At 47.6% G+C, this 10,227-nt stretch overlaps 1 protein-coding gene across 6 annotated transcripts; it reads left to right on the top strand.

Moving 5' to 3' along the window:
* The first annotated feature begins 2,311 nt into the window (after positions 1–2,311).
* On the top strand, positions 2,312–9,733 carry DMRT2 (doublesex and mab-3 related transcription factor 2). 6 transcript variants are annotated; one of them, XM_039461543.1, is made up of 5 exons: positions 2,312–2,739; positions 3,860–4,431; positions 5,966–6,068; positions 7,920–8,000; positions 8,408–9,733. In XM_039461543.1, the coding sequence occupies exons 2-4, from the start codon at positions 3,904–3,906 to the stop codon at positions 7,973–7,975; spliced, it is 687 nt and encodes a 228-aa protein (XP_039317477.1). In that variant the 5' UTR covers positions 2,312–2,739; positions 3,860–3,903; the 3' UTR covers positions 7,976–8,000; positions 8,408–9,733. The 6 variants fall into 6 exon arrangements, with proteins under 6 accessions (XP_039317477.1, XP_039317478.1, XP_074250837.1 ...); XM_039461544.2 differs by having other exon boundaries at positions 2,312–2,451; XM_074394736.1 differs by having other exon boundaries at positions 7,920–9,733.
* Positions 9,734–10,227: the final 494 nt, after the last annotated feature.

Raw genomic sequence — 10,227 nt, forward strand, 5'->3', positions numbered from 1 at the left:
TGAAGGGGCTAATGATTTCATCGCCTTACCACCGCCCCTAACCTTAAAAGCAATACATAAAAAAAAAAAAGCCCAGCCTGCCAACCGCTTGCACACGCGGCCAGAAGTGGTGGGGGTTTGTAATTTGCATACACCTCTCGGGGGCAGAAGCACTGTAATACCTGTTTGCAAAGGCAGAAATGTAGCTAGCAGGGGAAGACGCTGGAAAAAAACAGAATGATTTGATAAAAACTTGCTGGGTCCTGTTACAGGAGGGCTGCTGGTAGTAACCTGAGGTACTAAAATCAGAAGGGGTGTGGGGAGTAAAATTTTCAAAAGCAAACCCGCGGCGAGTCTTTCTTGCTGGGAGTGAGGGGCTCTGCAAAGTTTCTGGGACTTCAGAACAGAGGTCAACAAGGTCGACAAGGTCCATTGCTCTCCCGGAGACTACTGGGTGATCCAGGGTTCCTCTCTGAACCTCAATTTTGTCTTTGGAAAAACGGGGATAGGAACATATTTCTGCTGCGGTCAAGAGTTTAAACGGGCGCGGTGGCTCAAGCCTGTAATCCCAGCACTTTGGGAGGCCGAGGCGGGTGGATCACGAGGTCAAGAGATCGAGACCATCCTGGTCAACATGGTGAAACCCCGTCTCTACTAAAAATACAAAAACATTAGCTGGGCATGGTGGCGCGTGCCTGTAATCCCAGCTACTCAGGAGGCTGAGGCAGGAGAATTGCCTGAACCTAGGAGGCGGAGGTTGCGGTGAGCCGAGATCGCGCCATTGCACTCCAGCCTGGGTAACAAGAGTGAAACTCCGTCTAAAAAAAAAAAAAGTTCAAACGCTCCAATGTAGGTGAAGAAAATGTGCTTTGATGAGTGAGTTGAAAAAAATGTGCAAAAAGAAACTGGTGTTACAAGGTGGTGTCAAGGACGAGGCGGTTAACAGTTTGTGTGACCCCTTGTCTCTTGTTAGAGCTCGCACGGCTCCCAAGACATCCTCTGAGTCGCCAGAGCTACCGAAAAGCCGACAGGAATAAGCAGGAGTGTTTCTCTGTTTTCTTTATTGGGCTTCGGAAGAGGCTCTGGGAAGAAGCATCCACACAAACGGGAATCCAATGTCTGGTTACCTGGGAGGAATTTTCCAACATCGCTAAGGGCTTGAGAATACCTGTGCTTCCGGCCGATAGCGTTAGTTTCACAGTAGTTCCTAAGCTGCCTTTGTTCCTACTTCTCGGAGCCAGGTTAACTTTTAACATTCTGACAAACTCGGAGAAAAGTAACGTTGGAGTTAAGTCAGGAATTCCCACCCTTCAACAAATATTTGTTGCGGGCCTACTGTGTGCTCAGTACAATGACACCCAATTCTGTAGTCTCCTAAACTGATCCTACTCTAGAGGTCTTGATTATTTACAGATGCAGCTAGAAACGCGTCTCTATTGTTTTAAATTTAGTTCAAGAAATAGAATGCAGCGTTACATTAGAAGACTAATTCCTTCTTTTAATGTGTTGAAAATTTAACTTTATTGTTAAACATTTTGTAAAGAATTTTTTGAGGGAGTCGTTAGAAAGTCTATAAAACAATTATGCACACTAAAAGGCAGTCATCTTTTAAAAAAGTTTTAAGTGCATGCTTCCTAAATCTCTTAATAGCATGCATTTCTGATTGTCCCCAAATTAACTGTAGTAGCTAGCAACTGATACAGCAGAAAAATTAAGTAACTTGTAGTTGACTTGGCCACCTGCCACATAGGCTTGGTGAAAGTTAATGAGGAACTATTTGGCACTAGACGCAGAAATAGAGACAGGCCATTTGTACGCTAACTAGGAGCTTCCGTGCCAGGTAACCAGTGACGTATTCTTGCAGGAGAAAGAAGGATGCCGCTGTACGCCCCGATAGAGAGGCATCATTTTTACGCTCAGTTTGGATTAATGATTGATTGAGTCGCAGAAATACTTGTGATGCTGACAGAGAGCAATACTGGCCTTTCTGATCTCTTCCTCGTCATTTATTACTTTGTGTCTAGTGGACAACGCATTCCTAAGAGTGTATCTCTGCTTGTTTCCCAGTCCACGAGATCAATGGCCACTTCTCTTTCGCAGGCCCGGTCATACCTCGGGTTTAGACTCTGGACAGGCGACCCGGCTGCACCGAAGGCCCGGCAGGCGGACTCTGGCTGAGCGGTGCAGGGAGGAGGGTGTAGACCGCGGAGAGGCGGAGGGCGCCCGGCCGGCATGCCTCGGCCAATCAGTGTACACACCGCCTGACAACCGGCCAATCGGAGGACGTAAAGCTCGGGGCCGGAGTGGATAATACTAGAAAGGGGAGCGCAGTCTGGGGACGAAGCCAGTGGCGCTGCGCTGAATGCAGCTGCGCGCGCCCGCCCAGTGAGCCCGAGATCTGAGCCAGGCGGGGGCGGCCAGACGTTTCCCGCCCAGCTTGGATCAGAGGAAGCCGAAAGCGACCTCAGCAAGGTGAGGCGCCCAAGGCTGCAGAAGACCGAGCAGAACTTTGCAGAGTTCGGGATGTGCTGGGCTAGGTCGCTGAGGACTTGACTCGCCTCCTCCCTCCTTCCCTCCACCTTCTCCCGCCCCTCCACCATCCAGGGGGTTCGTTCCGGGTTTCCAGCTATCAGCTCCCGGTGTCGTGTTTGAGGGTAGGGACCCCGATTTCTGTTTGCATGCACAGTCAGCAGCCCTAGCGCCAGAACCTAAAGCTGGATATCTTTTGACTGGGCTACCAGCCCGGGTCTCAAAGTTTTGGTGAGTGTGAGTGCTGTGATGCCGCTCGGGGTGTCAGGGAGGGCAAAGGGTGTGAATCATCTTTCACCTTTTCTATTTGACTTGGATGCCTTGCCTTAAAGATGTGAACCAAGCCCTAAGTACAGAGGGCCCACGCGGCTCAGCCCCGTGCACCCTAAGTGCTACTGAGACTGGGCGGGCATCTGTAGCTTTGTGCTCTTTGCCCCTGTGGTTTTGGTTTTCAGTTGATTATTTCAGCAAAATTTTGGTTTTCAGTTGATTATTTTGGGGAGGAGGATTGAGAGGACCTCTTCGCCTCTTCGATCCCAAGGAGGGTTCCTTGTCGTGGTGCAGGCTGACGCGAGGCATTGGGAAGCATGGAGTGGTACTTACGTGGGTCTGAAGAGCCCCTTGTAATCAAAAGAAAAACCGTTCTTCCACGGTTTTATGTGCAGTATGGCCGTACTGGTTGGGGATGCGGAAACCTGACGAGTGACCTGGGCCGGCCTAGCTGGACACAATACTTTGTGCGTGTGATCAGTGAGTCACCCAGGGACTTGTCAGGAAAGCCTGTGTAAAGCCAGAGAGGGCTGCGGTTAAAGGTCGGGTGCTCACAGAGCACTTAGAATTAATAAAAGAAAAGCTTTGTTGGGTTGTGGATCCCTGGGGGCCCTAGAGATACACTAAAGGCACGTGTGGCCTGGAAGGGAGGGTCGTGTAAAGAGAACAGGATAACTCATGGGGCCGGAGGCGGGCAGACCGCGAGCTCTGGGCCGGAGGCTCAGGGATGGTCCCTGACGGCGGCCGGGGGGCCTTTGGATTTTTTTTTTTTTTTTTTTCTTGAGACGGAGTTTCGCTCTTGTTGCCCAGGCTGGAGTGCAATGATGCGATCTCGGCTCACCGCAACCTCCGCCTCCTGGGTTCAGGCAATTCTCCTGCCTCAGCCTCCTGAGTAGCTGGGATTACAGGCACACGCCACCATGCCCAGCTAATTTTTAGTATTTTTAGTAGAGACGGGGTTTCACCATGTTGACCAGTTTGGTCTCGATCTCTCGACCTTGTGATCCACCCGCCTCGGCCTCCCAAAGTGCTGGGATTACAGGCTTGAGCCACCGCGCCGGATTTCTTTGTGTTTCCTCAGAGAGCCGGGCGCTGAGCTCAGGCCCCAGCGAGGCCCGGAGCGCCATGGCCGACCCGCAGGCTGGGTCGGCGCCCGGGGACTGGGAGATCGATGTCGAGAGCCTGGAGCTGGAAGAGGACGGCTGCGAGGCGCCGCGGTCAACGCCCCCCGGGCTCAGCCCGCCGCCGCCGGCCGACGGGGACGGAGAGGACGACGAGGATGACGACGGGGAGGACGAAGACGCGGAGGAAGAGGGCGACGGCGAGGAGGCGGGAGCGCCCCCGGGGATGCCCGGCCCGCCGGAGCCGCAGCGGGGACTGCAGCCCAGGCCTCCGCTCGCGCCTCAGGCCTCGCCGGCGGGCACCGAGCCCCCGGAGCGCGGCACCCCTGCGGGCGGAGGCGCGGAGCCGCGCAAGCTGAGCCGCACGCCCAAGTGCGCGCGCTGCCGCAACCACGGCGTGGTGTCCTGCCTCAAGGGCCATAAGCGCTTCTGTCGCTGGCGCGACTGCCAGTGCGCCAACTGCCTGCTGGTGGTAGAGCGGCAGCGCGTCATGGCCGCCCAGGTGGCGCTCCGGAGGCAGCAGGCCACCGAGGTGAGTACTCGCCCGGCCCTGGACGTGCCTCGCCGGGACGTCCCGGGCCACAGTGGAAGTGGGGGAGTTGGAGGGGACGGGGTGGCTATCCACACTCCCGCGCCCAGGGGCTTGCGGCGCCCGGCACTCCCTCGGAAGGATGGTAAGAACGCTTTTCTGCCTACATTGGCAAGCAGGGTCGGGAGGGAGAAAGCAGGCATCTCTTGGGAACTTGGGAAATGTTTTTGTATTAAAAAGCAGGCAGAGACGCCTCGAAAGTGATTAGGCCCATTTGGAACGTCATGAGAAAATCAGTTTGCTGTTTTTTTTTTTTTTTTTTTTTTTTTTTTTTTTTTTTTCACATTTGAAAGTGTATTTTCGTGGTGTTGAGGGGCGGGATTGGAGGCCAGAGTGGTTGATCCACTCTCCACGGCGTGCAGCTCCAGACTCTTCACTGCTGTGCTAGCGATGGTCGAGGAAAAGAACCACGCAGCACGCATGCACTCGGAGCTTCCGTGCTCACCCGGACGTTTGAGATCTCCAGAACACGCATTTTACGGATGAGACAAAAAGTGCATGAGAATTTAGATGCTTGCAGCGCAAGGTCATCAATCCGAAGCTACTCTCCCTGTAAACTACCTGAGAGCACGTGCTTTCCACCAGAGGACTCCAGCTAAGACAAGAGCCAAGGTTTTCTTTCCCAGAGAGGCTCTTGAATCTCCTATTTTGTATTTATTTCCTTATGCGCCGGCTCAGGGAGAGCTCAGTTGGTGAGGATTCACAGGGCCTCCTCCGAGACTCAGGACCAGGGAGGATTTTTTATTTTACTTTTTGGCGAAGAGGAGCTGGGGAGTAAGCGGATCGCTAAAGGCGGCGACCCCACTGGAAAGCCTCTCGAGGGCCCATGAGAGAGCGCTGGTTGCCAAAGACACCGGATCCTGGCCTTGGCCTCCTCCCGCGTTCTGCACGGGTCGTCTCCGGCCCTGCGTTCCCACGCGTTCTCCGCGGCATATGCTGGGTAGGGCGCGAGCGTGGGAGGGCCTAGAATCCCACCAGCTGGTGCTGATGTGGAGGCGAGAGCGGGCGTCCGTAATGCACAAATCTGGAGTTTGCAGCCAGACCCAGGAGTGATAGCAGGCCTTGGGGCACCTTCTACCCAACAGGTGGGCGCCCAAAACCCAGCCGGGCTGCAAGCACGTCTTGAGGCCGGGCGTCTACAGTCTCCCCAACCAGGGATTTCACTTTTTCACTCCCCCCCGGGATGTCCCTTCACTTCTGCCCATATAAAGGTCTGCGTAGTGAGTCTGGAGTGACTGTGCTGGAGAAAGCAGGGGGCCCAGCTCACCGGCTGGCCGAAGGTTCCAGCTCCTTGCCCTAGGATTAAGGGGTGCTGATATTAATTAGTTTGTAATTATTTTTCACACGGAATGGGAAACTTCAATACATTTAGAAGGGGGAGAGTTTCTAGAAGATTTACTGACATCCCTTCCTTCCCCCTTCTCGCTCACATTTTCTTTCAGGGCATTATTTTTGATGATGTTTCTTGTGTTTACAGGACAAGAAGGGGCTTTCTGGGAAACAGAATAATTTCGAGCGCAAAGCTGTGTACCAGAGGCAAGTCAGAGCTCCCAGTTTGCTGGCCAAAAGCATTTTAGAAGGTAAAGCAACAAAATTATCCTTCAGCCTTTTAAACCGAGTTGAGTGACTCTCATTAATCAGGCACAAAGTGTATTTATTAATCTGTTAAAGTGCTATCTAAAGGGAAGGTACTTTTTATTAGAAAGGTTTTGTTTAGGTGTTCGCTGAGCCCATACGCTAAAACTGAACCCAAACGGAGGAGATTAGCATGGCCCCTGAGCCAGAGAGTTTTCCTCTAGGAAGGAAACCACCACCTGGGAAAATGAATCTCACATACCTGCCGAGGTTTTTGTCACCACCAGTTTAATAATCCGTATCATTTGGTTGTCCGCTTAGTGGTTCATGGGTTAATATGGAGTGCATGTGAAATTTACCCGGTGTGAGGGATATACAAATATATACTGCCAAGTGATCCTGGAGCAGATGTCTTGGAAGGAAATAAATAAAGCAAAACAAAACAAAACAACGTAACCACATCTACTTTTCTTAGTTTTCGGAGCTGAATAGATTAAGTCAAGTGAGGAATTTAACAGCTGCCCACAACTAATAAAGACCTTTAGTCTGGGAGTTCAACCTCAGATTCCACTCTTTTTCATTGTACTTTTTTCCGCCTCCTGGATTACTTAAGTAATTCCTGTGATTCCAAACTTCATTTTACCATTTTGACAGTCAAGGTTATAGAATCTGAAAAAGGGTTTGAATCCAGCAAGCGAAGTGGAGGTTGAGCGCAAACAGTGTGAAATCTCTTTCTCTCTCCGTGTTCTCACTTTCACGAAAGCCTGGGGATACATTAATTTTTCTTAAAATATTACTAAGTTTTTAAAGCATCTCTACTTGGGTATGGAATTTATTTACTGACCTTCTAAATAACATATTGTCTTAACCGTTTTCCTTTAAAATTTAAAAAATATAAATAAGGGAAAGTTAACGTTTGCTTTTATCACTGCCACTTCATTAACTTCAGCTTGACAGTAAACAAATTTTTAAGTAGACATTTGAATTCTGTTTTTTTTTTCTTGTATGGCTTCTGAATTTTGTTGGTTCTGGACAGGTTTTGAATTTGGTGTGTGTTCCATCATGTGTTGTATACCTCTGACCTTAGAGTGGTTTCTTATGCATTAAAAATTAATTTGGCTACAAACGGGATAAACAGATTTATAATAATAGGGCCACATTGATAAACCGAACTTGTGTCAAAGCAACTTGAGCAGTGCGAGGACTACATGGAATAGTAAATTCAGCTAAGTAACTTCCTGGCAAAAACTTACCGTAGAAACGGAAACATTAATTTTCAAATTTTATTTTATTTTCAAATGAGTATGGTGGGTTTGTCACCATGTAAATACAGATATAACAATGGACCCTTCATACAAATTTGATAGAGGTGAGTACTTGGGGATGATAAAATTCTCTGAGTATTTTATCCCCATACTCTGCATATTTTATGCCTCCTGGAATTCTATTTATGTTACACTAGTCTTTGTTTCTGACTTTGTTCCTCTTCATGCAATGACTGAGCCTGTGTTCTAATGATTGCCTGGTCAACCATTTTGGTATCTGGCCAAAATGATTAGAGCTTGGGAAAAATGTTTTAGAACAGTTATTTTCAATAGAGGATCCCTCCTCTATTGAAACCCCCACTTTTTATGGGTTCTGTTTTATTTTGTTTTGTTTGTACTGGTAGTCAGGGGAAGGGGCCTGGTTAAATTGTTCAATTGTACTGGTTAAATTGTTAAATTGCAGAGCGTGTTTGACTATTTAACAGCTCTTTTCAATTTTCTATGCCTGTCTATTTCCTTAACTCTTTTTTTTTTTCTTTTCCACTCACTAATCTCCTTTAACTTTCTTTCTTTCTTTCTCTTTTTTCCTAGTTCTCCTTGGATTATTCTACAGCTATTACAGTGTGTACATAATGAACCATCTTTAGAAAATAAAAGTGACATCAGCTCTAGGTATAGATATATTTTTAATAATAAAAAGATGACATGGATAATAATAAAACATTGATTGACACAAGATGAATAGTCTTGTCTCTTAATGCATAGGGGGCCTTGGAAAAATATTAAAATTTTGATCAATAAAGTATGCCTTTTGAAGGAAGCAAGCAAACAAATCTATAACAACGAGAACAGCAGCAGCAATAACAACACCAACAGGTTGCAATGTGGATATCCTTCACCCTCCCAGGAAACTATTTAAAACCTAGCCTGTACTTTTGCATTCTGTATAAAAATATTAGTGAGCTAAAACTGTAAATAATTGTTCTGCTGATTTGTAGTGTTGCTGTTGCCTTCTGGGTTTCCAGATTTTTCTTCCATAGATGTCAGTCTCTTTCATGTGCAATCTTTGCTTCTTTTAGGCTATCGCCCCATTCCAGCAGAGAATTATGTAGGAGGGACCTTTCCTCTACCTCCCCCAGTTAGCGACAGGATGAGGAAAAGAAGAGCCTTTGCTGATAAAGAGTTGGAGAACATTATGCTGGAGAGAGAATATAAAGAAAGGGAGATGTTGGAAACGTCTCAAGCTGCTGCCCTGTTCCTGCCCAACCGCATGGTGCCTGGACCTGACTACAACTCCTTCAAAAGTGCCTATAGCCCCAGCCCAGCGGAACCACCAAGCAAGGACTTCTGTAATTTTTTGCCCACCTGCCTTGATTTAACCATGCAGTATTCAGGGTCTGGGAATATGGAACTAATTTCTTCTAATGTCAGCGTGGCCACGACTTACAGACAGTATCCCTTGTCCTCAAGATTTTTAGTTTGGCCCAAGTGTGGTCCCATTAGTGACACCCTCCTCTACCAGCAATGCCTGCTAAATGCCACCACCTCAGTTCAAGCCCTGAAGCCTGGGGCCAGCTGGGACTTGAAGGGGCCACGAGTCCAGGATGGACTCAGTGCAGAGCACGACATGATGCCATCGAAATTGGAAGGCTCCCTGGTGCTGCCTCACACTCCTGAGATCCAGACCACGAGAAGTGACCTTCAGGGTCATCAGGCTGTCCCAGAGAGGTCCGCATTCTCCCCACCCCGACGGAATTTCTCTCCTGTTGTTGACACGGACTCCCTGGCAGCTCAAGGGCACGTCTTAACGAAGATCAGCAAAGAAAACACCAGGCACCCTATGCCACTTAGACATAATCCATTCCACTCATTATTCCAGCAAACGCTTAATGACAAATCGGGTCCTGAGTTGAAAATACCATTTGTCAAAGAGGCCTTTGAAGAGACCCCTAAGAAACACAGAGAGTGTTTAGTTAAGGAGAACCAGAAGTACACATTTACAATAGATAGATGCGCAAAAGACCTTTTTGTAGCCAAACAAGTTGGAACAAAACTCTCGGTGAATGAACCACTGTCATTTTCTGTTGAATCTATTCTTAAGAGGCCTTCATCTGCCATCACTCGTGTCTCTCAGTGAAAGGCTGCTTAAACAGAAAGCTGGGTTTTCTGCAGTCTGAGAGCGTTTTTGCCATTCGCTATTTTTTTTCGAAGTTAAGATGTTTGTGTAAAGAAATTTCTAATGTAAAGATGATTTTGAAAAATTTTATATATTCATAATATGCATGTACTTTTTCTTATCACATATATTTAAACTTACAGATGGAAATTGCCCAATGTGCAAATTGTTAAGTACCATGCTTTACACGACATTTCAAAAAGCAATAAAATTGACACTGTCTTCTAAATGACCCAGTATTTGCTGAAGCAAATAGCAGTCTCTGTCTAGATGAAGAAGTTATTTTTCTATGATTCTGAATATTTTGAAATACTCTTTTAATGGCCACTGGGGGCCACAGGAAAACCTTTATAGTACTTCAGTTTTGCATTTTGGAGGGCACATAAATTTAATTATTCAGGACTGTTTGAAGCAAAAATAACTTTAAGGAGAACATAGGGGCATTTGCTTATTTACAGTATTTTCATTTCACATGATTGAACAAAGCTGAATTAATTTGCAGGGAAATCAAGTGTAATGTCTCTTTTAGATGATGATTAGGGTTCTTGGAAGAGATTTCTTTTGACTCCCTGGATTCCAGTTTCTTTCCCTGGTGAGGATGTTTATGTGGGGCTCCCAGTTTCCTTCCTAGACACATTTCTAGTTTCTTTGAACAGTCTATGATTGCTAGGAGCCACAAATCAGGTTTCCTTTTAAGATGTGCTCAGTGCAGCCCATGATGGG

Source organism: Saimiri boliviensis, chromosome 2 (assembly GCF_048565385.1).
Source record: "Saimiri boliviensis isolate mSaiBol1 chromosome 2, mSaiBol1.pri, whole genome shotgun sequence".
In the NCBI taxonomy this organism is placed as follows: domain Eukaryota; kingdom Metazoa; phylum Chordata; class Mammalia; order Primates; family Cebidae; genus Saimiri; species Saimiri boliviensis.